Genomic DNA, 12,916 nt, shown 5'->3' with positions numbered 1-12,916 from the left:
GTTTTTATCATGTTTTTCACTTTCTTTAATTTTGCTTCTACAGTATTTTACCGTTTAATTCATGTGAAGCACTCTGAATTGTCCGTATACTGAACTGTGCTATACAAATAAACGTGCCTGGCCTTACTGCTTGTTTATTACAGCCCTGTGTCACAACGTAATGTGTACAGAGACATATGACATTACACTTTGCGCATTTCCTTTTTTCAAACTTTTATAAGTTTGTTTAAGATTGGCATTTCGGTTGGATAGAACCACGGCTACAGATTAGAAAAGACAAGATTTAGACCATGGTATAGAGCAGGCCTGCCCAAAGCTGGCCCTCGAGGGCCGCTGTTCTGTAGGTTGTAGAGGTTACCCTGCTGCAGCACAGCTGATTATGATGATTGCAGTTCAGAAAAAGCCTGTTAATCAGCTATTGATGGAAATCAGCTGTGCTTGAGGAGGAAACCTATGTGTATATGTAGATATTTTCATTGAAACTCACGCTCAATCCAATGAAAGGAAGGAGCAAACAAACCCCAGCTCATCATCCCACCACCACCATGCTTGACAATCAGGCCATTCTTGGCCAATGACTCCATTTAAACAGACATGTCCAAATATCATATTCATACCAGATATTCCTGTGTCTAAGCTTACTTACAAGTCGGTATAATTAGGTTTTCCAACAGCAGAGTCAAACATAATCCAGCTGAATAAAAGGAATTTTATAAAAAGCTTTTGAATTAAATCTCCAGTTTCAGATTCTTTGTTCTGCTGTTTGACTCTGACCCGCAGAGAATGTATTATTCATTTTTCTGCTCTGAACCTGCTGCATTCATTACGCACACACACACAGTCATTAAGTGTCATTTAAAACAAACTGCGTCTCTGTCTCTGCTGGAGGCCTTTCAGTCCAAACGAGCCACAATTTAGGAAATGTTTTCCAGCTTGGAGGACAAATTATGTCCAGACAGAACAAAATGCCTGCAGCTTGCGTTTCTGTGAGTTTTGAACCTGCTTTTGCTTCGTGTTGTCTGACCTTTGTTGGTAAACCCTGACGGGCTCTTGATGTTGGGTTCAGACCACATCATCAGATGGTCATGGTGCCAGAAAACAGGTCATTTTAGAGGAGAGAAATAACACGCTCATTTCGAATAATTAGTCAATAGTTGGTCAATTGAAAGAGAAACTTGTCGTTCTTACCATTAATGTACCATTCCTCTCCTACTTTAGAAAATGCTCAATTTAGTTTGAAGCCATTCATCAATAAATGACAAATCTTCTTGGGGACTTGATGGGTTTATCTACAAGTGTCAAGCATTTCAGAGCAATCTGCTTCTTCCTCTAGCTAAAAACAAAGCACGCCATTTTTGAATTCTAGAGGTTTTATCAGGACAGACATCTAGCCTGAACTGGACTACGAGATTATTTGAATCATGACTCAAATGTATTCACACTGTAATTTATCAAAGACGAGGCAGAGATTACAACTGCATGGAAAAACTACAAGGACTCCATTGCTGCTTCTACAGGATTAAAAAGGGAAATTAGCAGCCAGGTGCTGATAAACAAACGCATTGGTCGATTGGTCATCATCACTGTGAGCTCCTATAAAAACATGCAGGTCATCAGCTATTCTGGAGCATCCAGGTGTGTGTTAATGAAATTTAAAAAATAAAAGACATCAACCACAACCTCAGAGAGGAAACGGTTATTAGCTGTTTTTTCATCCCAAATGTCCAAACTTTTAAAATGCAGAAAAAAAGAAAATGCAAATTAGCCATGAGAGTGAGGTAACCCAGCTGCAAAGCATAATGTCGTCATACGTTACTCTTCGCTGCAAAAGAAAAACAGGAAATAAAGCTAGTAACAGACGCAGGTTCTAATCTATGTGTAGCAATCAAGAAAATTGTAGTTACTTTATTATGTCTTGTAGTATTAGAGATGTTGCACAGCATCCAGAGATCTCGAGAGGAAATGTGATTCTACTAACACGCCGGCAGTGGAAACAGCTGATCAGTCATGCGAGGTAAATATTCGATATGTCAGAACTTATTCAACAAATACGTTTCCAGCTCCTCTTATACACATTTACTTTTTGGAAAGAATCATAAACTAATTCAAGCAAGCGTAAACAAATTAGGGGGGAAATTTAGCAAGTTCAGTACTAACCATGAATCTATGAAGGAAGCAGAGGGAATAATTATTAATACTGTAAGTGTAAAAGTTTTAAAATGGCACTCGAATCCCAGATAGTCCAGTAAAACCTCCCCAAGCTGAGGCCTTACAGGACTCTGAACTCTGGAGTTTTTGTTTTTTCACTATTGCAGATTGCAAAGGTCTCAGTTAGCATCCTGAACGTAACATCAGTGTTATGTTAAAAAAAAAAATAAAATTTTTTATTGTATGTTCTTCAGAAAAAAAAACAAAAAAACTTACTGTTAAACTGCATTTATGCCGAGTCAGGCCCAACTCCTTTAAATCTTTTCTTATTTTTAAAACTCCAAGATAAAACGTTCGTGTTAGGAATAATAAAAGATAAGTTTGATGTAAAGAACAACAAATTTGTTATAAACATTCCCTCTAAATAAACAAAATAGACAATTATTAGAAGAACAAAGCTTTTCAGCACAGTATAGGAAGAATGGTGATATGGACTCATTTTAAAGGAACAGGTAATGATGCACGAAAATAAAATGACAGACTATTGTGGAATCACCGAGGTGACTGAGTTCTTCCTGCTGGTAGTGGTTCTACAAGCTGCTGAATTCAGAGCCATTTGTAGTTTATCCAGTCACTAAATTTTAGAATTTAGTATTTAGAATATTACAATGGATTCTAATAGAAGTACAGAGCGTTTAGTACTCACAGATGTAGTAGTACTCATGTCCCGGCCTGAACTCGAAGCCCAGGCTGAAGGGCGTGAACAGCTGGAACTTCTCGGAGAACTTGAGCGGCCCGTTGGGGCTCTGTGGCCGGTTGCACTCCCAGCGTTTAAAGCCGTTCCTGTAGTGGTTGCAGCTCATGTAGCCGTCGTAGTTCACCATGTAAAGAACGTAGTGCTCCATGCGCTCGGCCGACTCTGGCACCTCGTAGTGAGGACAGTAGATGTCCAGGTAGTCATTGATTGCCACCTCCACTGTGTAGTCACCCCGGAAGAACCTGATGAGGTAAACAAGGGGCCCACATTTAATTTGATGAATCAGTAAAATTTTTATGAGAAAAATAAAGGAGACATCATCTGAAGAACTGTATATTTCAATCAGCAATGGTTTATTAAGTTATCTAACACAAAAGCTTGAGGTTTGTTTCATTTAAAAATGCAACATCAGTAATGCTATATTCAGACCGCATGCAGCAGAAACAGCAAAAACGTGGGTGCTGCTTCATTTTTTATACTTGTACAAGTTTAGTTCTGACACGCAGCTGAAGCATCTTTGCTGCTCTAGCTGGCCGGTCGAAAAGCTTTTGCTGCTTCATTTTTTTATATTTGTACACATTAGGGTCAGACGTCCAGTAAGGTGTGTCTAGATGCTTCTGCTCCTGTGTTCAGTGGCAGAGAGCGGCTTTGCTATATCTGCTGTGATAAGTTGGTCAAAAGTAGTTCTAATATGTTTTTAAGTAAGAAAGTCCACCTGAAAACTTCATCTGTGCAGTCAGTTCATCAAGATTACGATCCTGCCTTCAAATATTATATCGCTGTAGGAGCCGCTCACACCCCTTAAACGGCAGCCTCTGGCCCGGTCCCGGTTTTCCGCTACTGTTCGTGGCGACTGGAAGGTGTTTTTCACATACGTTATCCAAACTGCAGGCACCGGAATAATAACATCGAAAATATTTTGCCTACAGGTTTCGACATTTTAAGTTATTTTAGGCGTTAATAAACTGTTTCAGAGGAGTAATCGTAGTGATCTGCATCAGCAGTGCTGTGTCTGTTTCACTGCCAGCTCCCAGATCAGCTTCTGATTGGCTGATGTGGGGCATCCAGCAGCAAAAGTAAAATTTTTTCCAACTGCTGCTGCTTCTGAAGTGCATCACATGCGTCGGATGCTCAGAAGCTCTTGAGGCGCTGCCTCAGCTGCTCAGACGTGCTGCTCCTGCTGCTCAAAATGCGCTGCAGGACCTTTTGCTGCACCTTGATGCTTGTCAACCATAGACTTTGCATATAAACTAGCTGCTTCTGCTGCCTCTGCAGCGTGCGGTCAGAACGTAGCATAAGAGACTCTGGTTGTGCAACTAGTTTGAGGGCATCAGAGTTAGAACAAGTTATGAACAATGCATGTCCTCTTTGTAGTTATGTTTATAAATGTTGATCTTAGATCAGATCAGGATTGTATAGATTCTTAACAAACACAGCTTGAGAAAGAGCATTTATTAATCAATCTGGTGTTATTACAACAAATGTTGCCTGGTGATCCTCTGCAGGAACTGAGAATACAGCAGAAGGTGGATCAAATATTCATTTTACAAGTGATAAAAGATTAAGGATCAGGGGTTGGCAGGGGCCAGGGGAGCCATAACCGCTCTAACCCAATCACTGGCCCAATGCTGTGGCCATCCCTGTCAGGTGATTTTTTGTTCCTCCTGGGATTTAATGTATGTAAATTATGTAGAACCATAAATTCCTTTAAACAGCACTAATGTATAACTATGCGGATAACTTTATCAGCAAGGACTATAATGAAAATCTGGTCTGTCTTCAGTAATTTGTTTAAAGAAATAACCTTGGTTCATATTATAAATGTAAACTGAACTAAATTAACATTTGTTCAAGTGCAACTTTTCATTAAATGTATTCAACAGAGATATATGGGCAAAAATAGCTGGTTTCTGGTACTTGGACATAGGTCAGGGTACACTGATTACACTTTTTCCTGCCTGATACTGATTCAGATTTTGATTTTATTCTGGGGAACAAAAAACAGAAAAGACAAAAAAGTGCAGGAGATGTTAAATTGGAGGAAGAGATTTGAAATCCAACTGAAGATTAGCAAATTACAAAAATGTTCCTATTTATGCATCAAAATATGTGACTCTAATCATCTGATTTTTAATATCTGGTGTTTGATAATGTTCATATTGATTATTCGATTCTCTGATTTTTATCATTAGACATGCAGATCAACAATCAGAGCCAATTAAGAAAATTTCTGCAAATCTGTTCTCCAGCTGAATTATTCATGCATCTGTAGTGTTTTTAGTGTAGCTGTTAATGGGAGGAGACAGACATCGTTAAATACAAAACTTTCATCATTAAAGAAGAACATTAACTTTACAAATTAAAATTGGAGTTCTTTCCTTTTTCTCCTCCCAACAACAGGGTGAAAAAGGGCAGAATATGTTTCTTCAAATAAATGTGACTTCCAACAGACATAAAAGGGAAAAATAGAAGAAAACCCCCCAAAAATTTGAAAATAAAAAAAGACATAAGACAGGAAAGGTAATGGGAAAAAAAGAAAACAGGAAAGGAATATATATTTACAAAAAAAAAAGGAAACAAATCCAATAAAGCTTACTTTTTTTTTTTTTATAATCTATTCGTTGTTACAGAGCACAAGGGGGGAAAAAAAGAAAAATAACAGCACAATATGTTAATAAAAAAACCATTCCATTAGAGCTGATGAGACAAAAAGTTTCCCTCATAGAAAAATTAAAGAAAGTGAAACAGGAAAATAATAGTTAATTTGTTTTGCTTTAACATTTATGCAAACGGCTACTTTAAAAAAAGCCTGAATGATTTTAGTTTTTCTCAAATTCATCACCTGAAAAAGCAGTTTTAGGGTTGAGATGATGATTTCAGAGCTGAAATTAATATTTTATCCATCACATTTTAAAGTTCTAAAAAACAAACAAAAAAGCTGTTGATGAAATATATAAAAGGATCCAAAAATCGAATGTTTTGAATAAAAATTTTAAGTTTAGCCATTTCCTAAAGCTGTGTTTGCTCCAAGCAAACCTGCTTTCATGTTTTACAATTTCCTGACAATTAAAAAAAAAAAAAACATGCTCAAACATTTCTGGACCAGATTTAGGGAACAAAAAGAGCAGCAGCAGCTACTCAAGTTCATGTTTCTAACATGAGCCTGCAGACGACATGAAAGAGCACAAAGAAGCAGAGCAATAAAAAGTGTTTCCGAGTTCAGGTTAATCCATCCCATGCATGCAGCCGCCCAGAGTTCACCGTCTCCAGGTCCAAACGCCACACATGGAAACAATTGATCATCGGCTGCTCGTGTGCGTGTGTTTTCCCCCAAACCCCGAGGGGCACCAATTAATCAGGGTGGACCGTTTATCAGAGCGTTTTGGTGTTTACAGAAGGGAGACGTTGCTACCAGCTGGACCCGCTTCCTGTCGGCAGCGGCCTCTTAGAACTGCTCTTGCTCACTTGGAAGAACTCTTTTTCTGCCGTTCAAGTGACGGGAACACCAGAAAATAAAACAAATAACTGAGCCACACTGATGCAAACTGATATCGAGACAGCTACAAACAACGGCAGCCGTCTTAAATCCCATCATCAATCAGGATTCGGTTATTTCTAACGTTTATTTTTCACTCTTAAGACCATTTTTTACACAAACATTGGTTTATATCAATGCTTAACACTGATGAATGTAGGATCTAGGTTTTCCTTAATAGGATTTTACCCTTTTTAGAGCACGTTTGACATTTTTTTAAGGACAACATGCACACATTATGGACAGAACTTAGTCCAAAGTCCCAAAAAAAAAAAACTCCAGATCTTCCAAATCCAAAGGAACTTTGGTTGATTAATGAGGTTTAAAACAAATTACAGAAAATTGTGAAGATGTAGGTTTCTCTGATGACTTCAGCACAGATACATCAACAAATATTCTTCAGACAGCTGGTTGCTGATGACTGTTTCAGATCGCAGTCGTCATGCTTTAACCGTTTGCTTGAACACGATGAACTCTTACACTCTCCAGAGGAACCAAAGACAGAAACTAATGAGGCCAAGACTTGAAAACTTGAACCCACAAGCACAAAGCAGGAAACAACACTCCACCCTTGTGGGATTCAAGGTAAGGAAAACGAGCACTCCCCAGACAGCGGGTGGGTCCCTGCAGACGGCGGGAGGGGGTGTTTTGTTACTGTAACTTTAAACTTTAGTTTAGTCTTCAACAAGAAATGTTACAGTTCTGTGGTGAAGTTCAGACTTTTGTTGCGCAAACTGCCTGAAAACACGATTTCAGGTCCAAAACTGAAACCTAAATATGTTCAAGTCTGTTCTAGATGTCGTGGTTTATTGTTTGGGCTTGAAAGTTTGGATAGTTCTCAGGAGGCAGTTTTACACCACCTGGTCTGCATTTACTAAATCAGTCCCTTGTTGCTGATAATTTATTACAACGCCACACAGATTCTTTCAGACTTTGACAAAATAATCCTTCACCACACCTTTTTCCTCACTGGTACATTTATCTTATCATTTATTAGTGTGGAGATATTTATGATGCAATCAAAGAAGAAGAAAAGACTATACAGTGAGGCAAAACGGATCTTGTTACAGAAAAGGGAGTTTTTTATTTTGTTTTTGCAAATAAACCCCAAGTAAAGAGGGGGATACAGCAAGTCCCCATAATTCAGAACATTTTCCTTCTGAATAAATCCAGTAGCAGTTTTTTTTTTTACTATTATCAGAAAATAATTCAAGGCCTTTTAAGCATCTTTGCTAAAGGGTCCTAATATGAAATAAGGTTTCTTGTCACTTTTTTCTGAGCAATAGATAGCAAATTCCTAAACTGCAGATTCCTAGGTTAAATATACATTTTGTTTTTAAAATGAGAAAAAGATCTGAGGCCTGTTTCATGAAGTAGGTTTAAGAAACATGAACTCAAATCGTCAACTCTGCATCAATCTAGCTTCAGAATCAGAAATACTTTAATAAACCCAGAGACAAATTACTTAATTTTTAATTAACTAGAGTAGAGGAGATTGACTCTGAATTAAGCAAGTGCAAAACAAGTATGAAAAGCCATTATCAGTGGAATGAGTCACCATGTTTGTTTTTTTAACACCTAATGATTCTAATGACCTATGACTGATTTTCTTTTTAGTGTTCGCACAAATCTACAACAAATCTCTGCAGATTAAATAATGACAGAAGAACATGGTTGGCTTTAAGAAAAGCAGAGATAAAGGACACCAAGTTTATTCAGGGAAAAACTGAACCTGAACAGGTCATCTCTGGAGAGAATGTAACTATGATACCAGAAACGGAGGTTGAGTAATCTCTCTTCATGAAACAAAAAACTCTGAGGATCCCTGATTTCAGGTTTAAAAAACGTAAGAGTTTTCAGTAAACCTGCTTTGTGAAATGGGCCTCTGCTCAAATGAGGATCTTATGGGTAACACCTCTAAAGCCGGGCTTACGCTGTGATTTTTTGCCCTTTTTGGGGCGACTTTCCAGTCATGCGAGAACTTTCTGACCGGGCTCACTTTCAGCTTGATCTCGCCTTGTGTGTCCTGTAGTGTACAGGAGGTAAAGAGGGGAGGTCAGCCTCTCACGACCACCTCCTGATCAGGAATCGTAAGGTTGGGGTAAAATCAAACATGTTTGAAAATCAGTCGTTCAGTCTTTGCCAAATTGCTCAGTAGGCAAACAAGTATTCTTCTTCTTCTTCCTCTCAGATAAAAACACAGAAGCATGGCGGGGGTGCAATGAGTGAAATAGAGATCTGACTGTAAAATGTACAGATCATAATAGCCATGTTTGCTCAGCCATGTCTTTTTCCAAATACATTGTCGTCTTTTCTTTTTAGGGCTTTCAGCACAAATTGTTGCCTTGCGCAAATTGCCAAGGCAGCGCATTTCACTCTAGTGAGCTTCATATTCCTCTTCTACTCGTTTGGCTTCCAGATAGACGAATCCGAGTGGCGCCATCTCACTGCGGAGCTGAGTCCGACGAAGTTTTTAGACGTACAGCGTGAGCAGGTATATCGCATCAGAGCGTCGGGTCGCACAGTGTGGGAAAATACATTGTCAGCTGTGAACTCACACTGTACGACGAAACCCTGCGGTTTCGTCGTACAGTGTGAGCTGTAGCTGCGTGCAACGATTGAAAAAAATCGCACAGTGTATGCCCGGCTTAAGAGAGTTTGTGGTTCTGGCCCAGCAGGAGTTGTTCAAGTCTGATTTGGATGCAAACTAATTTCAACATGGTCAAAATAATTAAGCTTGGACTGCAGGAAATGGCTAGGTTAAAGGTAATTATTTGCAATTTCAAGCAGAAAGATTGTTTTCATTGAAAAAAGTTTAAAATCACCATTTAAAAAAAATGTAGAATCTAGAGGATCAACCACAGAGAAAGTTTGAACTCTGAAGTGCTTTTTTTTCTTGATGATTTCTCCTCACAGCTGCTCCGCTGCATCATTTATATATCATTTGCATAATTTAACAGAAAAACACAGATTTTCTTACACAGAGATGCAACAACTGATCACAACAAAGCAAACTAATCAAACTTCATGTCTCTTTAAATATTCACGGCATTCAGAAATACAACAACGCAGCTAAAGTGTTCAAAGAAGCAGCACTGGGGGTGGGGGCGTCAGAATGGAGGGCTGTCCAATTAACCGGGCCAATTTAAATTTTCGTAATGAGGTTTGCTCAGGCTGATTTGGTTTGTTTTTGGCGTTCCTGATTAGCGGATCCGAGTTGGTTAATCACAGCTTGTTTCAGATTCAGCTCAAGCATCAACGAAAAGAAAAATGAAGAGTTGGACTTACACATTTTGACATGGGGGCAGGAGACCAGTAATGAAACCAATTAGTGTAAATCGGCATTAAATTAAACTCCAAATAAATTACTTTGATTGTGCTGATAAATACAGAAACTTTAAGTTTTACGGCTCTTCTAACAACCATCCAGACTCCTCGAATCTGTGTTCACATAATTTAAAACTTCATGTTAGTTGAAAAGCAGCAGAAAATGTAACTGAATATAAAGTTATGAAAGACTATAATTTCTAAAGAGACATCCTCCAACTGAATATGACACAAAGCCAAAGTTTAAAAGAAAAAAAGGAAGACTGATTGTCTTCACATGAAAATATTAGGAAATCTGCACAACAGTTCTAGGTTTTCGGTTGAACGTTTTAAATTAAAAACATAATCTATTTCCTAGAAGTTCCCTACCGTCAAAAATTCTCAAAGTAGTTATTTCACAACACAAATGGTGCCCTTAAAACCACATCATCATCGAAAACACTTTGACTTCAGTGGTTCCTCGCTACTGAAGCGCAGCTTTGATTATTCCCATCTGACCTGAACGCAGCATCAGTGCTCTCCTGATTGAGTTTGGGGTTGGTGGATGAGAGCAGCTGCAGCATCAAAGAAGAAACATCCTGCAGAATGAAAACGATCCCGATGATGAGAGAGGACAGAGAGATGCTTCTCTCCTCCGCCTCGCCCTCTTTGTCTTTTCTAACACCATTAGCAAAGTGCATGCTAACTCGGTTAGCTGAAGGATCGGGTGACGCTAACAGCTCGGAGGGGAGGCGATGCGTTCACTGAACTCTGTCCCCTCGTTTCTCGCATCATTACTCATCACTCTAATGGACCGAGGCTCTCTGTCCGTCTCAGCTGGGTGACCAGGGTCACCACCTCCATCAGCATTAGCATCGTCTTCAGAGGACCAAAGATTGGGTGATTAATTGATTGAAAGACTGACGGAGGAGTCAGGAAATTAAGTTTCAAACCGGAGATGGGGATAGCAAAAGGGGAACAAGAACCAGTAAAAAACACTAGAAAACAAAGGGTCAAATCAGGACAAACAGCAGAGAAAATTGTGGCCCACAGAAAACTTAAAATACCAGGATGTACAGAGTAAACTGGAGCTCAAACAGAAGAAAATATTATATATATATTATATATATATATTATATATATATATATATATATATATATATATATATATATATATATATATATATATATATATATATATATATATATATATATATATATATATATATATATATATATATACACATATATATGTACATATATATATATTTACTGGAGCAAAAATCTAACATCAGGGAGGTTTGAAGTGGAAGTTCTAGACCAAATGCATGTTGATGAGCCAAATAATGAAGCAAAAAAAGAAAAAAAAAAAGGCATTGTTGCTCTGAAGCTGCATGTTGAGTACCCGTGACCTAACAGATAAAAGCTCTGATCTTATCTCAATCAGGCTGAATAAAAGTAAAAAAAAATACAAATAAAAAAATCAAATAGATTCAGGGAGATATGGTTTCCATGCCAGTGCTGGCACAATATAGGTACTTCAGGAAATGGGCCATGACAGGGGCCAGGACCAGCTATACAGGGGCACAGGCCCCTTTTCACACCCTTTTAGAGCTGCCCATGGAAGTTGGAAACCAGAAAAAATGAAACAAGATGCAACTGCATAAAATAAAATGGAAATGTCAAAGAAGACCAGAAGTTTAGAAGGAGATCATTTGAACACTGATTTAAATAAAAACATCAGAGGGAAAGCAAACTGCAGACCTCAAGGAACTCTGGGCCAGACTCAGGGTACGATTACCAAAATTCTTATAGCACATTCTGAATAGATATGAGAAAAATTACCAGACAAACCTGAGCTATAAATCCAAATAATATCCTATCACAGAAACACGGAGGAAATCTGGACCAGACCAGTACTGAAAAATCTCAGCACTACGAAGCAGTCTGGACTTTAAGTTAAATATTTCTCAGCTCTGAAGTAAATCTCGATAAGAGGAAGAATGGAAACCTTTTTATATTCAAGATTCAGACAGTATCCCATCTTTAAAAATCATATGTTAATCCATCTGTCCTTTTCATGCTGCTCTCTGGTTTTTCTATATTCCATGTTTGAATCCTGACGACTTAGAAATACCATCAATTTACGACCAGAAGATGCTGGTATGCATTACATATTACATGAGAAATATGAAAGTTGGAGTCTGGAAAAGCCTGAAATTCAATGTGAGAGGTGTGCAGAGGCCTTTAAATAAAGAATACAGAACCCAACCAAATCCAAGCAAATGAACAGCCCCTGCACAGGGGAGGAGGACTCCCTCCTTCCTCCTGTTTATCTTCCAGGTATTTTCCAACAATTCTCCTAATTTATTTTTGAAGCATTTCCCTGCAGTAGCAGCATGCATCCTCTGCTCTTACATCATTCAAGATCGATTTAATTTCTTTTTACTCCTATGATGTCAGACCTGTGAGCCCCCCTCAGTGTGATTTATGATTTAATCTGGGCCGGTCTCTGAAGGTCAGGTGGATTAGATCCAGGTCCTGAGTGGATGGGGCCGGGTCAAGGTCATTTATCAGCATTCCTGACAGAGCGGAGATAACAAAAGCTCTCCAAACTGTGCAGAAGAGACCCTCTGCTGACAGATTAATGACCCAACCCGTTCTGCCAGAATCAACAGTGTTAATGGGGACCAAAGGGTAAACAACAGGGTTTATTCTGCTCAGGTGGTCTGAACTTAAGGGGCTGGATTTAAGCAGAGTGACCATTCGCTGCGCATTTTGACCAAAACGATGGATCTAATAAAGGCGATGCCCAACCAAAGCACAACAAGGCTTTGACCATTTTTAGGATGAACCAGGAGTGTACAAAAACCAAGCGAATCTGCATGATGCCAAAGTACAAAACCAGAACAGCTCAGTAAGGATTACTTACAACTTTAGAAAACAATAACTTAAGTAATAACTAACTCCTTTTAAAGGACAACTTTCAACATGTTTTCAACTTATATCTTTAAAGTTGTGCTGATTTCTTTGGTTAATTTCCAGCTTTGAACCCTTTACAACATGGTTTCGTGCAGGAGGTAACTAGGTCGGGGTTAAATGTGACTACATTTCTTTTAAATTGCTCTTGACCCTGGAGGGCAATCATATCTTTCAGTGGTTCAAGGCAA

At 38.6% G+C, this 12,916-nt stretch overlaps 1 protein-coding gene across 3 annotated transcripts in view; it reads right to left on the bottom strand.

The window, feature by feature from the left end:
* Positions 1–12,916, bottom strand: part of LOC119784664 (ephrin-A2-like) — a 122,282-nt gene that overhangs the window by 10,199 nt on the left and 99,167 nt on the right. For 2 of the 3 annotated variants that reach the window (XM_038286844.1, XM_038286856.1), the window contains exon 2: positions 2,855–3,147. In XM_038286844.1, the coding sequence (XP_038142772.1) occupies positions 2,855–3,147 (293 nt within the window). Of the gene's footprint in view, positions 1–2,854; positions 3,148–10,265; positions 10,463–12,916 lie in introns of those variants that run through there. The other variant, XM_038286849.1, reaches the window with a different exon arrangement.

The sequence above is a fragment of the Cyprinodon tularosa genome, unplaced genomic scaffold, assembly GCF_016077235.1.
Source record: "Cyprinodon tularosa strain WSP-4 unplaced genomic scaffold, ASM1607723v1 ctg106, whole genome shotgun sequence".
Taxonomy (NCBI): domain Eukaryota; kingdom Metazoa; phylum Chordata; class Actinopteri; order Cyprinodontiformes; family Cyprinodontidae; genus Cyprinodon; species Cyprinodon tularosa.
This window is presented reverse-complemented; position numbering and strand designations above follow the sequence as displayed.